This window comes from Miscanthus floridulus, chromosome 14, assembly GCF_019320115.1.
Source record: "Miscanthus floridulus cultivar M001 chromosome 14, ASM1932011v1, whole genome shotgun sequence".
NCBI classification, from domain to species: Eukaryota; Viridiplantae; Streptophyta; class Magnoliopsida; order Poales; family Poaceae; genus Miscanthus; species Miscanthus floridulus.
Window position 1 is genome coordinate 6,745,883 of NC_089593.1, and position 20,702 is coordinate 6,766,584.

Sequence of the window (20,702 nt, forward strand, 5' to 3'; positions counted from 1 at the left end):
TAAAGACTATTCATTGTTTAGATACATGGATTGCTTATTTCCATGAATTTCCCACACTTCTTAAGCCCCCTTTTACAAACTCCTCCAAATATTTGTTTAATACACTAGATATTAATGACAATCTTTTTCATGTATGTTAAACAAATATAAGCTATAATTAATATTATTATTATTGTTTCAAAACTAATGAAAATTTTCTAAATTGTTGAATCAAATGTGTCCTAGCTTGTTGGGGATCATATATATGGATACAGAGAACAGCATGTCAGCAAAAAAACATCATATGGCGTTATATATGTTTGTAATCTATATTATGACCTTAATGGAGCTTTAGTACTCAAGATGGTATATGTAAGCTTAACTTCAAGTGATGATGTGGACACTCTTGATTTGAAATCAGTATAGACATGTGATGAATTGATCATTTCATGCAATGCTTGGACTGATACAATTTAATTGATAGGGATGTCAAACTTGACCGTTACCATTTCATGTACGTGATTTCTTCATAACCACATACCAATTAATTGATTGAACCTTTTGATGTTAACATATATTACAAAATAATATATAAAAGAGCATAGCAGACATGTGCATATCTCTCTGAAGCTTTTTGATATGTAAAGAATAAAGTTGTCTAAAATTTTCAGCAACAAGCCAGAACCCCTTACTTTGTTTGTTGAGATTGAAAGTTAGCATGAGCATATAATTAACGTGCAGTTCCATAATTCCACTATTTGCATCTCAAACTATTGTGCAAGAACTAAGTATGAAAAATGATTAAAATGAGAAGAGTAGGAATGTGTGCCTGATGCGGAACGTTGACAAAAATGGTATGGTGGCGTAATTTAACTCTGGCCATTGACCACCAAAGAAAACCAGTGTGATTGATTGTTCTTAACTTTGAACTGGTTAATGGTGTAACTGATATGGTGCTAGCTAGAGATTATGAAGTAATGAATAAAAGATTGTTGCATCAATTTTAAAGGTACTTACCTATTTCACATAAGGATCGGAGCCATACACATAGCCTAGAGAAAAATATTGAATACACTTGCTACGGGCAAGATTTATAGAAGCGGTTGGCCCAACCACATCTACTTTTTTATTTCTACAAATCGATGATTTGTAGAGGTGGCCGTCATTCTCACCAAAATAGCTAAAAATTATACAGGGAGACCCCACCAGGCAGCCACAAGTCAGGTGATTTTTTGTGCAAAAAACGCAGCCGAAGGGGAACAGACCTACAACCTACAGCCTCACGCATATCTCCTATAACCACTCCACCCACCCAAAAGTCACTTGTGTCCATATGAGATATTCATTCTTCCCGTATTCTTCATCCGATTTTGAAATGACTATATGAGACCCTACACGAATGGAAATGAAAAAGTTTTCAACTGCAAAGTTGTAGATATCATCGAGATTTACAACTTTGGTTATGATCGTTTCTCCATCCGAGGTCGTTTGAAAATTTTGAATTTTAAATGTGAGAAATTCAAACGTAATTTTCCCTGGTTAGATGATTTGAAATAAGAAAAGTTGTCAACTACAAAGTTGTGTAACTCTTCGAGATCTAAACTTTTTTTAAACTAATTTGAGATATAAACTTTGGTTTTGGTCATTTTTTCATCTGAGGTCATTTTAAAAATTCAAATTTTATGGTGTTGCACCTATTTTTAGAGACGACTCTATATCCAATCACCTCTACAAATTGATTTTTAGAGGGAGCTCTTAGATCTAGCCGCCTCTAGAAATCCATTTGTAGAGGCGGTTGCACCTAGAGCCACCTCTAAAAATAGAGCATTTTTAGATGTGGCTGAAAGATTTCTAGAGGCAGCTCGTTTCGGGAAATCATTTTTAGAGACGGCTCCTAGCTAATTGCCTGCCGCTGCTAAAGATCATATTTATAGTAGTGTGATACTAAGAAAAAAGCAATGTTGATTGAGCCTCAAGTTTTTTTTACATAACACTGCCACTAGTTTAGCAATTGCTTTCTTCACACCAAAAAAAAATGCTTGCCACCACTATCACAAAGAGTCTACCAAAGCTGGTAACCCATCCCTAACTTGCATCTGTCCATGGCGCAGGAATCAGGATTAGACGACAGGCCAAATAAGAAAACTGATGATATACATATACTGCACGTGGTCGAAATCGAGGTCAAGCCACTTGCAGTAACGATACGTATGTACTAACACATCATCGAAGTTAATTGTGTAGACGACTATATGTAATAATATATAATAGTCACAGGAGAAGAAAAAAATGGTAGTACTATCTTGCATTGCATTGCTCCCAACGTGCGTCTATGCAGCTGGAGCTATAGTGAGCCAGTTGCTTACTTGATTGAATGGATCCAGTAGTCCTGTCAATGCATGCATGAGCATGGCGGTCCGGTGGCAGGGCGACAGCAAGTCTCGGTGACTTGAGACTGATTTAATTTGAGTAAAATGCACCCTGGGTACTTAAACTATTAGGGCATTACCATCTAAGTACTCGAACTGAAAAAGCTACCACCTGGGTACTTAAACTATGGGGGCATTACCATCTGGGTACTCGAACTAAAAAATCTCCCACTTTGGTACTTAAACTATTGGGCCATACCATCTGGGTACCGTCGCCGCCGCTGCAGGAGCGCGGGAAAATGAATTTTGATTCTTTTTCTTTTTCTGAAAAAGGATGAATAGTGCTGAAATTTGTTATTTTTGTAAAAAAAATAATTAGAGCTCCAAATATTCTAAAAATTTTTGTGTAGCCTCTATATGATGTACTCTACCTAGGAAAAATATGAAACTTGAAAAATTAATAGTTTTTGTATGTTTAAAAATTTATGGAAGTTCATTTATTAATTAAAAGAGGTAATTTTTAAACATACAAAAACTATTAATTTTCCAAGTTTCATATTTTTCCTAGGTAGAGTACATCATATAGAGGCTACACAAAAATTTTTAGAATGTTTGGAGCTCTAATTATTTTTTTACAAAAATAACAAATTCCAGCACTATTCATCCATTTTCAGAAAAAGAAAAAGAATCAAAATTCATTTTCCCGCGCTCCTGCAGCGGCGGCGACGGTACCCAGATGGTATGGCACAATAGTTTAAGTACCCAAGTGGGAGGTTTTTTAGTTTGAGTACCCAGATGGTAAAGCCCCCATAGTTTAAGTACCCAGGTGGTAGCTTTTTTTAGTTCGAGTACCTAGATGGTAATGCCCCAATAGTTTAAGTACCCAGGGTGCATTTTACTCATTTAATTTGCAAGGCAAGCAAGTGGCCGCCGGAGCACCATCTTGCACGCAAGTACGTGTGCTGCGAAAACGATCCATAAATTTCCAACTAATCTAGTGTTAGTAATCCATCCACTACTACTACATACACAAACGAGTCCTTGTGTTTCGTCAATGTGCACGTTGTGCATTGAAAAAGAAAGCGAGGCCTAGGAAAAATGATCCATCCATCAAATAAATGGCCATGTAGATTTTCGACACATGCATGTGTTTTTCTCTTTTTGATGCGACGTGCGATGCCTTCAAAAAGCGCGTGCGTCTGCTAGCTAATAACGTATGAATGTTAAATGCCACCATGTACCAAATATGAAATACCTATATACAAATTGATGTATATAGATATTTGAAACTAACGGGATCAGTCAGTCACACACTAAGTGGATAAGAAATCACTCCCTCTACCCACATATGTTAATTAACAACTAGATGCACAAAACTGGTGTTTATGAAATAAGCTCTAAGCATCAGAATTGGAGGTGAAAAAATTCCATCTGTGAATAAATTCAAAATAAGTAATATGTTGGCATATCCATATATAATCTCTGATGTTTTTTTATGAATCTCTATAAAAAAGAGATGTTCAATCATCTGTACTATAGATAAGTAGACTAATTTATTTAATAATTATCACACAATGGCACTGCATATGAATTAAACAAACAAATAAAAATGATTAGATTTGTTAATGCACCATTATAACTCCCAGCTACGTATATATAGATGTAAATATGTAATGAAAAAAATATAAAAAGATCAATATCTGACATTGATAAGAATTAAAGAGTCTTGTGATTACTTTCTCAATCCTATTCTGTAGCCTAGTGACTTTGGAAAATCAGCAGATAATGCGAAAGTTAGAAGCTCTATGTTTGTCCCACTTCAATTCTGAACGTGCAGGCGGCACTACAGTAAGAACAGACAGTCTGTCGAGCCCTTCCGCAAAGCCACCATGACCGCCTTCACCTATGACTGAACAAGAACAAAATTGTGAGAAATTACCATTGGGTAAGGCCAATAGGATTGCCACAAATGACTAATCGAGACCATATTTAAAAGATGAGGGGAAGAGATAATTTCCGAAGACTTGATGTCTACCCAGTCTAGATGGAGTCTAGATGGAGAAGGGTGCCTCAGCATATGGATCTGGATCATGGGAGAGTTGCAGGACGCGACGATGTCAGATGAAGATGCGGGGGGACAGAATGGAATACCTGTGCGCCACCAGCACTGCAGGAGCCATGGCTGTGATAGCTGTGGTTGGATCTCATCGGGCTCCACGCTCCCCAGCAGGCCACATGAATGTCGGCTGCTTGGCCTCACCGGCATTGGACCAGATCGCCAAGGTCAGTCCCGGCACCTGCGCCTCGCGGACCCAGCCCCAACCTTGCAAGTCTGCTTTGTCAACACCCTGCGACCTGCCTCCGGAGGGGTGAGGGGTGGCGCCGATGGGTGCAGGGTGGTGCCGCGCCGGAGGGGTCAGGGGCGCGGCGCCGGTAGGGTTGCGGACGGAGCGAGCTGTTTTTTTTTGGTGAAACGCCGAGCTGATTGGTATTGAACCGCAGAGAACGTGGGCAGTGGGTTGGGGAGCGGTTCCAAAATCTGATTGCGAGCCGGGCCGGGTCATCGAAAGGCCGGGCCGGGTGGCTGAGCCGGAAGGCCGCCCCAAACCCCTTGACGTAGGTGCCTGAGTCTGCGGAGGACGGTGAGCCAGGCGCGCGGTTGAAGGCTCGGGTACTAATTAATATTCAGTACCCAGGATATAACATAGAATATATATATATATATATATATATATATATATATATATATATATATATATATATATATATATATATATATATATATATATATATATTATATAATAATAATAATAATAATAATAATAATAATATTTACCTTCTGTAGTCCTATCCAGTGCAATTGTTGGCCAAAAGACGCTTTCCTGTATTTTCAACGGCTGCTCTCCATCTCCAACGCCACAGCCAGATTATCTGGCCGCCAGCACATGGTGGGTCGTCTGTGAGACCATAGCAGCACTTCCCACACATTTTCCTGTATTTTCACAACATTATCTCCCAATATCCATGCATGAGAAGAACCAGGCCATTGGCAAATTCATCACAACTACTGCCAAGCAACGGGCAAAGCAAGCACAACACGAGACCAACGACCAGCAGCAACCATATGCATAGGGATCAAAGAGGGTCTATTGTTCAGAAGAGTCGACGGGTGATTCCTGTCCTAGGGCATACATACACCGATCCATACATTCCCACAGGCTTACACCACTGCTACAACCACACGCGTACATGGAACCGGCCGGCAATCATCACATGCATGTACAGAACAAGGGTCTGATCCAACGGGAACCACGCAGTTTTAAACACTGCTGCTGCTCTAACACCCGCCCTTCTCTTGCAGAGTTGATAGGGCGACAAGGGCGCTCGCTGCCCCAGTAACATGGCTGCTAGCATCAAGGCCTGGAACAGATAATTTACCCTGCGAGCCAGTTACGCAGCCTGTTCTTTCTTTGGCTCCCCAGTTCCTGCAGCCACCACACACCAGGCATTAGCATTAGTAGTCGAAGCAACGAAATGAAGCACTAATGCTAATCAGTTTCATATTCCAGACTAAGAGTTTTCAGGCACCGTACTTGGTTTAGGAGCATCATAGGTCTTAGTGGCGACACCCTCGCCTTGAGAGCGACTACTTTCTGGCATTGTATTAACTATCGCAGATTCATGGCGCTTTGGAGTTTTATTACTTGATGCTGGACCATCATGGCCATTTGGTGTGATACTCAGTGCTAGAGAATCACAGCCCAGCTTGATGCTCGTATCAGCTATCACAGGTTCATGCAACTTTGGCGCTTTACTTGGTGCTAGACTTGGCTTGACACTCGGCGCCATAGAATCATGGCCCTCGATCTTCATGGATGGTGATTTTCCATGGCCTGCACATAAATGACAACCTTAATGATCCATACATGGTAGGCAGCAATCGTATTGCACAGAGGCTTACCTGGTGCAAGAACTGGAGGTATGGCAACCAGTGTCAAACTGTTCTGGCATTTTACTAAATCACGAGGTGATGGGCTTCGTGACGCAATACCAAGTGAAAGGAATTTCTGGCCTTCAGGTGTCATTCTTGGTGCAGAATTGAGTTGTTTCACACCTGTACTTTTGGAATTTCCAAATGACAAGCTTTGTACAGCAGATTCATAGCCCTTAGGAGTGACGCCTGGAGCAGAAACTCCATGGGTTTGGGAGGTATTAACTTGTGTTAGAGAAGCATAACCAGGACGTCCTGTGGTTGGTGTGCTAGATTTGCAAACTTCCCGACCAGGAGGTGAAGAGCTTCCAGAAATTGTCCTCAAAAGGCCTTTATGAACTATAGGTGCCACTCTTCCTACAAAGGAATCTTGGTTTTTGGCACACGAGGTTGCAGAGTTTCCAGGTGGCAGCATCTGTACAGGATCTCTGCGCTTGGGTTCTGCACTTGTAGAAGCCCCACACATGGCAACAGCATAACTAGATGTTTCTGGCACACCACTTGGTGCCAGACAATCTTGACCTTTGGGCACCATATCTGCTGCAAGGGTATCACATCCTTTGGTGCTAAGAACTGTGGCATGTTCAGACACAGCATTTGGTGCATGTGAATCAGCATGGTTAACCCTCAGAGTTAATGAACAATCTCCACCTGCCTTATCCAAGGATAATTGTTCTGGTGCTGCCATTACAGAATCACTAGACACTGCTTCAACAGAAGGCTTGTACCACAATGATGGCTGCAAAAAGAAGCCAATAAGAAAGTGACGCTAGATGCCAGTAAGAAAAAAGGTAGTGCACATTACTTATTTGGAACACTTAAGATCATCCTGAGAAGAGTAAAGAAAATATTATACGGCGGCGGGACAAACAGGTTATTTCAAACCCTTACAAACTGGTCACTCATCAAGTCTAAGCAAGTGGAGCAAGGAAGGATAAGGAAGGTTTTGACTAGACCGAGAAACCATTGGTTGAACACCCCTAATTGTAACAGCTTCTCTTTGCACATAACCACTAGTGTTCAAGTGGCATGAAGCTGTTTGGTAATTTCCTATCAATCTCGCTTACCATGAACCATCAAACAATTCAACTATTAGAAATGTTAAAAGTAGATTAAGCATGTAACAGCCTTGTTATGACTAATTTGCATGTCCATACTATTCATGAGACACAAATCAATTGCTTTTGCTTCAAAAAAGATACAGGTTTGGGTTTGAAAACTGAAAAGAAGCCTTCTGTTATGCAGCCAGGCTCATGCAATCAGCATTTAGTAAAACAACCTTTAACAGGTTATTACGGTGAAATTGGGAAAGAAAATTTGTTACGAAGTCCTTCCTATACAAGCTTGAACTTGCATAACACAAGCCTTGAAAGGTTCCTCAGGTTTGACATGAAACAAGAAAATGCATGCAACTATGAACTTACACAGTAATGAAGCTTCTTCAAGGCCTCCAAAAGTACTTTCTCTCCAACTATTATTATCATTTTCTTCACCATTTCTTCGCGAGTTATTATGCTTTCCTGTCATGTGGAAAGATTGAAACGGTGGTTCAGCACACACCATACAAACCACAATAAGTACCTACCTTATAACTTAACTTTTCAAGCTGATAGTACCTTCAGCTCCTCATAATGATGGAAGAGAAGCTCCCTTGCCACTAATGATATATTGTCTTGAATAACTGCAAACAGAACTCTGAATGATATCCATGGGGAAGTTGGTCCTTCACCTGTTTCACACATTACCTGCAAACAGATTGTTTGGTTGGATGAATGGAATACTACCGTACACGAAAGCTAAAATCATTTTCCGTTGCAAGGTGTAGAGGGGGGATCATTGAACGGCAGAGCTGATATGAGAGCAAGTTTCTGTTGTCCCATGGTAATCAGTATTCAATAGACATGCATCTAACAGGAAAACCGATGGTGAACAAATAACAAGATTCAGGTTGCCTCACAGGTTGAAGTGTAGAAATATCCATTCCAACTTCCTTTAGTGATGGGTTAAACCATAAACCCTTCAAGTCAAGCAAATAATCTGAAAATAAGGGCACCAAATAGATTGTTAAGACTAAATTTCTCAGTATGACATGATAAAGGTCTTATTAATCATCTTACTTCGAACTTTTGGGACAAGCTTGAAACTAACAAGATATTCTAAACGGATGTGAGTGCTCAGATGTGATGGCCACATCACATAACACTTTGGGTTTGAACAATCATCAACACCAGAATCATATATCTCACTGCTTGGAAAAGACTCTTGTGATCCAGGTTCAACAGCTTCCACAGTGCCCAATATCACACGGCACAGCAACATATACTGCACTCCTTTTTCGTCAACATCGCAAAGACCAACACTGAAACAATTAACATGTGGCGTAAACATAATATTGTATTAAGCAAATACAAAACAGTAATCACAAAAACAGGGTTAAGGAGAACACACCTGGTAAAGGCTCGGTTTTCTGGTGAAAGATATACACCAGCACTCAAACCTGCTTTCTCAACAGGATTTGCAGTGGTACCCAAACCATTAATAAGAATCCTAACTATGTCACTCTTCCTAGATCCTAGCCATCCATACTTAACATTTGCATCACCACGTGCTTCTTTAGTTGATTTCATCTGTCTTTCAAAAGCTTCAAATCTACATTGTGCGGTGATATCGTTTGGAGAGTAGCGGTGGACATGAAGTATGTTATTCGGTGTTGCAAACGGACTCATACCAGAGAGAAAAAGGTTCTGGACAAATAGAAAGCCTTCGCTGCCTCTTTCCACAGATGTGATCTTCTTGCGCAAGACATCCACAGTCGAAGGTTTTTGAGGGACTGGGGGACTAGATTCAAGAACAACTTGCTTGACCACTTCAGGTGGAGAACTCGCGACCTTATCTAACATTATTCCCTGTGCAGTGCTATCAACATTGCCAGAATCCTGTTTGGCCATTTCATCAATTTCCTCATCAAAGAACAGAGAAGGAAAGAAACGCTTGCCAGTGTCATCAAACCATGCAACAGACCGCTGCTTTCTGGTTTTTAGGTTGACCAGGGTCATTGACAAGAAATCAACAAGAATTGGTTCATCATCCATCACTGACACAACACTTGATTTATTTCCTTTGAATTCATCGATGAGGGACTTCATTATTTCCTCTGGAAAATTGTGCCATGAACCCTTTTTGTAATACATGACATGGCTTGGCGCTCCACTCTTCAGAAAATTGACACAATCATTGGCAAGGTTAGGTCGAGTGCAGCAACAGTTGCAGCGTTTAGCAAATGAATCGAATGAGGGCCCATTCTCAGATTTGACACGGCGAGATTTGCAGTCTTTTGACAGGCAGTCATCAACAAGCTTCCGCTTCAAGCACAGGGAATTGGATTCTTGCAGAGATGCCATGAGAAACCTTGCTTCTAACTCCAAACAAATATGGAAACAAAAAAACTAAGCCCTAATACATATACAAGTTACAGGTCTCCCTTCATGTCGACATCTCAGAGGTCCTGTATAAGATAATGAATGAATTTGTCTCAAGCAGAAAACACAGTTCAATATTCTAGAAGTTCACGAAATAATAAATGGAACATTAGTAACAGTGACGCTAGCATTCATAAGTCATAACACAAAAACTAAGTGGATAAGGAAGATCACTTGCATATAGCAAGCATCAATCATGCAAATAAAGGGTCTAATTAAGTTGTTTTTTAAACAATGAATATCACAATCTATGAGCATCAGGCAGTGTGTCTATGATTGTTTTTTTCCTAAAAAGGATCCCAAGCAGGTATATCAGCTCCACAATTAGTTGTTGAAGCTTGGCCTAGAAACAAGTTGACAGCAGGAGCACAAACTTTGCATGAGCAGGGTCTGGATTACCACTCTATGGTAACACTGTCAAATATCTATGCATTACCATTTTCCAACCTTTAGAATTTAAAAAACAACACCACAACTGATTGAAGTAATAAGGATATCGAATTTCAATTCCCATCAACACAAAAGCATCATCTTGAGTTGAAATTGAAGATGATAGACTAACTTAAACTTCTCACCCGCTAGAAACATGAAGGTTTGGTGCTGTTTACTCACACTCCTGTCCATACAGTGTGCCAGTCTAACCTGCCTCTCAGTTGATGCTTGCAAGATTCCATCCTGCAACTGCAAGGCTGGTACTGGTGGATAGACAGTGCTTGCAGTCTGCAAATCAATAAGGCTCGGCAAACAACTCATAGTAGCCCAATTACTCAGTAAATCCTACTCCCATATGGCTAAAGGTGAGTGGGGTGGTTGCCTAAGATGGGCCAACACTACCTCCACACCTGAGAAAAGGGGTACCATAAGTATTTTGTAGGATAGACCCGAATCTGAAGGAGTAATGGCTCAAAAATGGGCATCAAGGACCAAAACAAGGGGGGGGGGGGGGGGGGGGGGGGGGGGGGGGGGGGGGGGGGTGGGGGGGGGCTATGGAACCAACTCAGCTTTAGACCATATTTGGAATATTCCAATCACACGACATGTGGTAGAATGAATAGACTATCTCATCTATTTGCCATTTGTCATGTTTTGAAGAAAGTATATCAACAGCCAAAAAGGTGAGGAGGTCACATATGATTTATTTCTTGATACCAAATAATATTCAGCAATCAGTGCGATATTTGATAATTGACCCATTTTTCTGGCACTCAAGAGTGCAAAAGCACAACATAGTAGTAAAATGCTCTTAGTGCTGGCATAAATAGCATTTACCAATAGGGGAAAGCTTGAAGATTCAATCTCTGCGAGCAATATTAAGCCATGACAATCGAAAGCTCATATGCCAATCGAAAGTTTTAAGAATATATGGTGCACATACCAATAATTGCTTCCAGTTCCAGTGCAATAATTCATTTTCCATGTGCTAAACATAACATGGCAAGCGGTTTAAAACTGATCATAAAAAGGATCAAATCCGCTCTGATGATACACACAGCATTTATCAACTCAACAAGTGGAACATGTGAACAAAAATGGAGCTAATAGAAGTAACACACAGAAACGACAAGTCTAGCAGTTTTTTTGGTGCATCCGTTGCATGATGTTATGCAGGCCCTACAGTATTCATCTCTGCTCAAACAAATCAAACGAAATTCTGAAGGAAATGCCACCTCCACCAAATAGGTAAAAACAAAGGCATTTTGAACAATATCTAATGCTGTAGCTTGCGACAAGTGGGTAAACCTTACTCTGCCATCTCAACGACAGACCATAAGGTTTTGAACAATATCTACATGGCTTTCAGTTTGGCCAATGGCATATGAAACAATTGCCCATGCAACTACTTGCGGCCCAAGAAATCCTTTTCCCATAGATTCACAACACCAATCATCGAGGTAAATCAAATTCAGTCCCAAATCATAAGAGACAGAAATAAAAGTGTGCATGACATTAAACATTACCAGATCAGGTGAAATGGAGAAGAGACTGCTGGTATTTCAGCCTTGCTTCTCCTCTCAGGTCCTAAAAAAACAGACGGAAGGGATTCCGTTTTGTACTGACTGCATGTTTAAGTCAATAAATATATACAGACACATGAGCAAAACTCTATTTTTGAAGCAAAGTTTCAGTGCTGCAAGCATCCAAGCGCTAAAAAAGTCATCAACGTACAAATAACTCTTCATACATGGAACTCTAAAGGACGTGCCACTAGGGATGAAAACGGATCGGATACGGACGGATATCACCGATATTACATTTGTTTTCATATTTTTGTCCGGATTCGGATTCGAATACGGATAGTGTCAACTATGTCGGATAGGATACGATTGGATATCGACATCATAAATATGCGATTTGAGTATTCGGATACGGATACGGATACGGTATCGGATGTTGGATATCTGGACTCGGATACGGACAGATCTCAACCCCTCTAAACGGATTCGGTTTCAAATACGGTCGGAAAATATCCGTACCATTTTCATCCCTACGTGCCACCTTCAAGGACCCAGCCTAGTGACCTAAATAGTCTAATAATAATAAATTTATCCCCATAAATGGGAATGCTAAATCTGTGATTACGCGATTTGAACTAGAAACCAAACTGGGGTAACCACAACGAGCACCAACAATACGCTACACATGTAGGAGTATAATCGTATATTATTATTCGACTGGACAGGAACAAATGGGAAGAGAAGTTGGCGGAGGAGCATATGCTTTGTACAGTAAGAAGAAGAGACAAGAAGCCGCCAAGTTTCGCTGAGACTGGTACAACAACAAGTGGCAATACTCTGAAACACCACAGAACAATCTATAGTACATGGATTTCGCAGATGACATGGGAGAAGTGAGTGGGCGGGTGCTTACGAAGGGAGTGAGGTGGGATTTGAGATGCCCATTTTGCAAGCGTCGGGGGAGTGGTAGAAGCGGGAGGAGGTCTCGAGGGCTGGTGACTCCCTCTCTCACGCCCCCAGTGCTCTTCTACAACCGACCGAGCCCAGGATGCTATAGTATAGGGTTTGGGGTACCGGCTGCCTAAGCAAGGCGGCAAGGCGAGGCGATGCTCCGGGGTCCTGACTGGTGGGGCGGCTGCGATGTGAATCCGGCGGCGAGGTGTCAGGGTCTGGATAGACGGCGGCGGCGGCGAGGGAGACGGTGGCAAAGGGGATTTGGGTTTTCTGTGTAAATCCAGATGTGTTGGGTCGCCGTCGCCGACGAGGGGAGGAGGCAATTGGGCTGGGCCGTTAATTCGTTGGGCTGAGAATGCCCTCTGTCTCTCTCTCAGGTCCATGGTTTTCAGGCCGCTGGTTCGTTGGTGTCTACTGTCCTGATTTTCATTTTCAGGCCCATGATGTCTGTTGTGTGATCAGGGCCGGGCCTCATGATCTTGTCACGTACAGCGCCCTCACCTTCAGCATCTTGGCGACCACATTTTCATTTTCAGCAAACCGACGTGCTTCCTCGATGTCAGTCAAAATCGTGCTTGACGGCCTTCTCATTGATGCTCTCAAGATCACCAGGCTCAGAGTGTCCAGACCTGACTGGATAGCATAAATCTCTGATTTCAGATGCTTTACATCGAAATCCAAGATCTGATAGCTCTAGCACTTCAGGCATTTCCAAGCTAGCAAGTTTCTAAAGGTCTGATAGTTGGCTCTAAAAATCATCAATTTCGGAACGAATCGACTGTATTCATAAGAATTAAACCTAGGACCACAAACAGCACTTCGGTTTGCAGGAATAATTCCTGAACTGGAGACCCAACTTTGTACTTTTGGTTTATTGGCACGTAATACTTGAGGAATGAAACCAAGTAATTAGTTGCTTTCTACTCCCTCCATCCCAAATTGTAAGTCATTCCAAAAATCTTGGAGAGTCAAACTTTTTTAAGTTTGACTAAAATTATAGAGAGAAGCACAAAGATTGATGACATCAAATAGGTATAATATGAAAATATAACTAATGAAGAATCTAATGATACTTACTTGGTATGATAAATATTATTATTTTGTTATATAAATTTGGTCAAACTTGAAAAACTTTGACTCTCCAAGATTCTTGGAATGACTTACAATTTGGGATGGAGGGAGTAACAAAATAGTGTCCATCCATGCTGGGCGTCCGTCCGTTCACGCCGGACGCTTCCGACGGTGCGCCGTCCATGCCAGTCCAACGACGCCTCTTATCTGCTCATCCACTCGCTCTTAACCATTCTAAAAAAAACTCACCTCACCGTAGCGCCATGACAGTGCTCCGCAGCGCCGCCTCGGCGACCACGCTCTCCACTATGCCTCCCTCCCCACTGCCTCCGCTCCGCTAGCTGGCATCTCCACCGCGCCAGAGTGCGGCAGCCGTCTTCCTCCCTCTCCACATGCCTCTCGCCCACCGCTGCCTTCTAGAGCCTGTGGACCTGCCGTGACCTTCTCCACCGGGCCTGCCGCGACCTTCTCAATCAAAGCAACGAGCTCTACACCGATAAACTCCATGCCCAGACGAGCCTCCATTCCGAAACAGTAAGGTTATATTGCACTGAAAGCGCATGTTTCAAGCGTATGTTGCAAGTATTTCATGCGGATGTTGATGTTCACATGTTGTAATGGTTGTACACGTATGTTACAAGCTTCTGTTCCCAATGTTTCATAAGTTTTTTTTTCTGACGTACGTTATAAGTGTGTTTATTTGAATGTTGCATATATTTCACATTTATGTTAAAAGTGTTTTATCTGGATGTTGCGTATGTTTTACAATGGTTTTCAAGTGTTTTTCATGTGTTTTTGTAAGTGTTTTAGATGCATGTTTCAAGTATTTCATCTACCTTCAGATGTATATTATAGTTGTTGCATCTGGATGTTTCAAAAATAGATCGGGTGTTGCATCTCCCTCCTCACTTCCTGTTGCCTCGCCTCGGTGTCTCCTCCTCCTCCCAGCGCTAGCTAGGCATCCGCCGTACCTCCCCCTCTTTCTTGATGTTGGTGACGTTCGGGGCGGCGTGGGCCCCACGTGGATGCGCGAAACGGCGCAGGGAACGGTTACAGGCACGGGCGTCCGAACGTTCGGGCGTTAGCAATCCCGTGCTACTGTAGGCAAGCGGAGTTGAATCAACAATTTGGAGTGCATAAACATTTCATGGAAGATGGAATGATCCATTTCTACATACGTAACATACTAACTGCATCTATTTCTATAATTCTATGGGATAAAATGTAAACCTAAATTTATGACAATTGCAAAGCGCTGTTTAAACTCCCAGCGGGAACCATCAGTTTTATGACAATTGCCTAAACACCAGTGACAGTGAATGGCTGCCGCTCCACAGCCATTTTTGTTCAAATTTGCATCTAAATTTAACCTAGCCCAACGTAGCCATTAACCAGTGTGAATAGGATTCTGGCGCCCTTTCTGCTAAGTACAAAGAGAGAAACAGAAAGAGGCCTAAGTGTCGATTATCTATGTGAACTGCAAGGTGAATTTAAAATCGCTAAGGCTAAGTCTCCAAAAGTTCAGACAGATTCTAGCAAGTAATAACAGTGAATTAATAAAGTGAACCAGTCTCCTCACCTGGAAGCTTAATTAAAATACCAATCAATCATAATCAATTTAACTGCAAACTAAGTCCTGTTTTCCCTCACTAAGTGAATCACAGCCCAAAGAAGATATCATAATCCTTCGAGAGCAACAATCATGCAAAGTTAGACAAACCGAAGATAATGAGCCTAACAGAAAATGAAGCATTGGCTGAGGGAAATCACATGTTGTCTCAAAAGGAGAAGGTACAAAAAAAGAACCTTGAAATTTGCAAGTTCACCAAATTACAGAAATTCTGTATGTATGTCTTGATAAAATTCTTCAAAACTTTGTCCAGTCTGTTCATCTGTGAACTGAACAATGTTGAAGAATTATTTATTAGCCTGTGTCCAAACAATTGAAGAAAATAAGCATCTTACTGCAATCTCCGTCACTAAGAGTAGATAATGCAAAAGAGGAACCCTAACGGTCATCAATGACGTCCAATACAACAGATACTCCTTAATAGTTCAACACTACAAATTTCCAGATACTACCGAATTGTAAGAAGGTAATTAATAAATGATAGCCAAGACATATTCCAATTTTCAAATATTGGATGCACTTTTAACAGTTATGAGAAAACACCAAAAAGTTCAGCAACATTAGCAGATCAAAGTTCCAGGCGGTGTTCTTATCACTGTATGCTTCCAGTAGGAGTTCTGAAGACAACATGAAAGAACGTGCAACCAGTGGTAGGTCTGAGAGTAGAGAGTTAGCTCACTGACAACAATTTCACAAGATCTTTAATGCAAAAGTACTTCTAAACTCCCTGATCGCTTAGGCTTGTTTAGCTTATAAGCCGTACTTTTTCAGCCAACGAACAATATTTTTCTCTCACACCAAATCAGTCAACAGTACTTTCGGCCATGGCTTATCTGAGGAGTGTGTCACAAAGAGGCTTGACCAGCCTAGCAAAACAGCACCACAGAAACAATGCAAGTTGTCGGCCAGTTTGAACGCATCAGGATATGGAATTCCACATGAAAGGCCATCACGGCCATAAAAATGGCCTTACAAATACATTAACAAATATATACACACGTACGAGCAACAATACAATTTATTGAGAACCATCAATAAGAGGGACGACCCATGATCACAATACATCTTGTGATGCTTTGAAGTAGCCAAGGGGCCAGAACGTCATGATCTGATCACAGACCCTACCTAATCTGCGAAGCCCCCAAGTCATCGACTTCAACGAGTAGCTTGCTAGACTGCATCCGTACGCACATACAGCTTAATTACTATTATTTTTAAGCGACCAAATAATGATATGATGCTATACTAGTACGCTACTATATGCTACTATGCACTATGGTGGGTGGGGTGGGCTAACCAGTACTATAACCAATACTTACAGACAAACCATGCACACTTTATACAGACACATATCACCATCACCAATCCAGAATTATTCTCGAGGGAAGGAAAGCTCCAACACCATCTTCTTTCACCGGCATTTCATCCTCACAGGCAACCAATCTCAGAGTACAGCTGCTCAAATTCTTACACCTGACTTTCAGCTGCTCAAGGCTCCTGGCAAACACCTGCTCCACCCACGTCCACACAGGCCTCTTCTCATCTGAATCAGATGCCCATGCCGCTGCCAATACTTGCACCATAGCCCCAGCGTCGATCTCCAGCCTGCAACCGAAGCCCAGAGTACTGCTCATAGTATTGCTAAACTCCTGCACGATGTCCTCACAGAGTTTGCCAAAGTCAAATGGCTTGAAATTGATTGACTCGTCCACTGATCGTAAGAGGTTGCCCACAGATCCCTCTGGATCACCGGATGAGTTCTCGTGGCTGCTACTGCTGTCGTCATCACCATCATGGATTTCGGCCTCATCTCCTGGGAGGTTCAAGTCGAATGGAGCACTTGATGTTCTATGCGGTCGCTTTGAAGTGCTCAGTGATTCTGCTGTCTTTTCTTGCCCATCAGAGATGTGGAGCTTCCGCTTACTGAAAGAACTGGAGTACAAAGATGCTTGACTGTTTCTCAAGGAATGCCTTGAGGAAACTACAACTTTGCCTCCAGGGCCTCCAATGATGTTGGTTGTGCCTGGCTCAACTATGATCTTCAGTTGATGTCCACGAGCTGCCGCAACCTTTTCTTCTGAAAAAGCATTGCCCTCCTCCATCCCAATAGAGGCATTTTGACATCCTTGGATCATTCTTGTAGACAATACCACAATCGAGTCATTAAGGTCAGCCACCCGTCCCCCATGCAAGTCTTTGTACCTGCCAGTCTCCATGGCATGAATCAGGCTCTCCTGAACAAGGCAGTCAGCTTTGTCAACATTGTCAAGGAAGATAACTGATCGCCGCTTCCTTCTCAACTCTTCTGAGATACAGTCGGTGGCACGCTTTCCTCTGAAATTGGGGTTACCCCAGTCATGGAGGCTTAGGTCCAGATATATCAGATTCTCTGAGCTATCGTGCATCAGCTCAGCAAGTGCCACACCAACTCTCCGCTTGGCAATGCTATCCGGACCATAAAAACTAAACCATATGCCATCCTTCTTGTTTGCACCACGACGCCTCTCCATTGACCTGCACCGCACAATGGATGCACAAATAGCACTCAAGGCTTCCTCCTGCCTCCCAACAGCCTTAAACAGTTGTTCCATGAGTAGCTTGTAATTGCTCAAATCATAACTTTGTGCTGCGAGGGGTGAAGGCCTCTGCCATTGGCCAAAGGCAGAAGCACCTCCTGAAGCTGCTGAATGCAGAGCACTGGGTGAAGTTTGATCCCAATTTGAGGAACTCCCGAAGCAAGTGTAAGGTCGTACAGAGAAGTGAGGAGGCTTACGATTCAGGTCATCAACCTTCTTGGGCATCAGCTGGATCGACCCTTCAGCATCCTTTACATTTTTACACAGTGCAATACTTGAATCCTTGGAAGAAGATCCACGAGGGGTGGCCAACACCAAGTCAGTAGCCACAGGTGCAGCAGATGATGGTGACGCATGATCTTCAGGGTTGTCACAATTTGATGAGTTGCTATGTTGGGATGGCACAGCCCTATCTTGGAGGGGTTCATCTTCATCACTCTTTGATTGCCTGACTTGCAGGTTCAATACAAGGTCTGCATTCATTTGGGTGGAAATAGATGGCGCCGAAATACTCTTTGCAGTTGTGTTGGTATGTGGAGAAGACACTGCAGAAGGCCTAATAACCTCCCTTTGAAGTGCAATTGACTGTGAACTTTGGTTTGGATTTGCACATCTTTCCCTCTCAACTCGAACATCAATGTGATGTCGAAATAACTGGCAAGGATCTCTGTTGATCCTATTGCAACCTTGGTGGAGTCGTAGGCAGACCTCATTCCACTTCTTCTTTAGATTCTGTATTTTTGTACTCAATACCATCATCTGATCATCCCTAACCTGCACTGAAGAAAAACTGTACATCTTTTATACCAATCAAATCCAAAAGTATTCATCTATCTGCAAGTTGTACAAGTAGCATTCACTATTTAACTTCAAAATTCTAGAAGATAGAAGTAGCCTCACACCTTGAGTGCATCAAACCCATGACCCATCATGCTGCCATTCTGCAGCATGGAAGGTAGACCTTCTTGATGAGCTTCAGCTGTAATGCCACTTCCTCTAATGATAGTTGCAACTTCTTGCTCATATCTATCGTTGCACTGTTGACATCGCAGGGCCTGAGGGCAGGAATTTGCTGTGAGGCTATTTGCTTCGTAGGTATCGCACATAAAACCTCCAAAAGGAACAAACGACTCCATGAAGCTGCAAATTACAAGTTTGAATTGTAAGATCCTGCCGATGCAAATGACTTAATGAGCATAACATTAAACTAGTTAAGAACAGCATCATAAAGTAATCACAGTACTCGTGGTGACAAGCAGACAAAAAAGGAACGTTCGTCCTAGTTCTTGTGATAGACAAGTAATCACAGCAATCGCCGCACATGGATGCACAATAAATAAATAAAAGAAAAGAAATAAACAAGTGATCTGGCGATGGATTGAAAAGGAGTACCTTGTAGTGGCAGGCATGGACAAGGCAGCGACCGTGGTGGCTGGAGCCGGAGGAGGCACGAGTCCGGCCGCAGGGCCGGCGTCGCGCACGGCGGTGATTGGCAGCAGCTGGAGTTCCCAGTCCTTGTCGACGAGCGGGAACTTGGAAAGGAAGGCGAGGTAGGTCTCGTAGGTGGCCGACCAGCCCATGACCCAGACCGTCTGGCGGGCGGCAGCTCTGTGCGTCTCGAGCAGGCGCGTGACCTCCGCCACCACCCGGCGAGCCGCGTCCTGCAGGTCGGCCTCGTCGGGCACCAGGTCCTTGAGGTCACCGATGCTGAAGATGAGGCAAGAACCGGGCGTCGTCGGTGCCGCCGCGACGGCGAGGAGGTCCGTTTGATGATTGACGGCGAGGATGCGGTACGGGGACGCCTCGGCGAAGTCAGCGGCGGCAGACGCGGCCCCGACACCGACGAGCATGGGGTTGCGTCCGCGCGCGAGGATGTCGGTGATGCGGCGGCAGTTGTCCTCCCCCGGGGCGGCCCCCGCGAGCGCGGGCGCGGGCGAGGGGACGTCGGCGTCGTCTGCGGCCGCGAAGCTGCAGAGGAAGAGCGGCGGCGGGCGGGCGCGCGTGGGGAGGCCGCGGCCGAGCAGCGGGACGGGCGGCGCGGGGCGGAGGATGGCGACCTTGATCTCGTTGCTGCGGAAGCCCGCGTCGGCGAAGACGCGGCTGACGAGCGGGTCGTCGAGGATGGCGAGGACGAGGTGGGAGAGGTCGACCTTGACGGCGTTGGGGGAAGTGGCCGACGCGCCTGCCGCCTGGTGGTGGTGGTAGAAGTGGAACGTGTCCGGGTTGCGGCGCTGGCTGGCCTGCGAGCGCTTGATGGCCGACATGAGGGAGTTGGCGACGGGGGGCTCGTGCTGGTCATTGCTGCTGCTGGAGGCGGAGGCGGAGGCGGAGGCTGAGGTGGGGATGGAGGGGAGGCGGTCGAGGGAGACGGCGAAGCAGAGGTCGAGCGCCTTGAGCTGGAGGCGCGGCGAGTAGGCGGCGCTGCGGGCGCGGGCGAGCGCGTCGCGGAGCAGCGGCGCGGCGGTCGGGGCGAGCAGCGAGGCGATGAGGTGGAGGGAGGTGGTCTGCGCGTGCGCCCGGCGGCGCGCGGAGGCGACGGCCGCGTCGAGGGCCGTGATGGCGGCCGGGGCGAGGCACTGCCGCGCGGCGGGCACCGGCGTCGGCATGGCGGCCTGGCGGGGTGTTGGATTGGGATTAGATTTGACTGAGCATGGGGGCCAAGTGTAAAAATGAGAGGAGTGAAACGGCAAATAACGGC

General features: G+C 44.0%; 2 protein-coding genes across 3 annotated transcripts; both read right to left on the reverse strand.

Moving 5' to 3' along the window:
* Positions 1-5,184: 5,184 nt before the first annotated feature.
* Positions 5,185-12,987, reverse strand: LOC136504525 (inactive poly [ADP-ribose] polymerase RCD1-like). 2 transcript variants are annotated; one of them, XM_066499461.1, is made up of 10 exons: positions 12,687-12,987; positions 10,394-10,660; positions 8,788-9,844; positions 8,457-8,698; positions 8,297-8,376; positions 7,956-8,084; positions 7,764-7,859; positions 6,310-7,078; positions 5,942-6,241; positions 5,185-5,833 (listed from the first exon to the last, which is right to left on the reverse strand). In XM_066499461.1, exons 3-10 carry the CDS (start codon positions 9,738-9,740, stop codon positions 5,799-5,801), a joined length of 2,604 nt encoding a protein of 867 aa, XP_066355558.1. In that variant the 5' UTR covers positions 9,741-9,844; positions 10,394-10,660; positions 12,687-12,987; the 3' UTR covers positions 5,185-5,798. The 2 variants fall into 2 exon arrangements, with proteins under 2 accessions (XP_066355558.1, XP_066355557.1); XM_066499460.1 differs by lacking the exon at positions 10,394-10,660.
* A 3,351-nt stretch (positions 12,988-16,338) lies between these two features.
* Positions 16,339-20,702, reverse strand: LOC136504862 (protein DWARF 53-like). Its single transcript, XM_066499896.1, has 3 exons — positions 19,397-20,702; positions 18,907-19,144; positions 16,339-18,778 (listed from the first exon to the last, which is right to left on the reverse strand). The coding sequence occupies exons 1-3, from the start codon at positions 20,608-20,610 to the stop codon at positions 16,787-16,789; spliced, it is 3,444 nt and encodes a 1,147-aa protein (XP_066355993.1). The 5' UTR covers positions 20,611-20,702; the 3' UTR covers positions 16,339-16,786.

What these genes read in the sequence shown, in the direction of transcription:
- LOC136504525 (XM_066499460.1), bottom strand. Translation starts at nt 9,740, where the DNA reads ATGGCATCTCTGCAAGAATCCAATTCCCTGTGCTTGAAGCGGAAGCTT. An exon ending in GAAAACCGAGCCTTTACCAG is followed by an intron (nt 8,699 to 8,787) that starts GTGTGTTCTCCT and finishes TAATTGTTTCAG; the next exon opens with TGTTGGTCTTTGCGATGTTG. An exon ending in ATCATTATGAGGAGCTGAAG is followed by an intron (nt 7,860 to 7,955) that starts GTACTATCAGCT and finishes TCCACATGACAG; the next exon opens with GAAAGCATAATAACTCGCGA.
- LOC136504862 (XM_066499896.1), bottom strand. Translation starts at nt 20,610, where the DNA reads ATGCCGACGCCGGTGCCCGCCGCGCGGCAGTGCCTCGCCCCGGCCGCC. An exon ending in TCCATGCCTGCCACTACAAG is followed by an intron (nt 19,145 to 19,396) that starts GTACTCCTTTTC and finishes TGTAATTTGCAG; the next exon opens with CTTCATGGAGTCGTTTGTTC. An exon ending in ATGGGTTTGATGCACTCAAG is followed by an intron (nt 18,779 to 18,906) that starts GTGTGAGGCTAC and finishes TCTTCAGTGCAG; the next exon opens with GTTAGGGATGATCAGATGAT.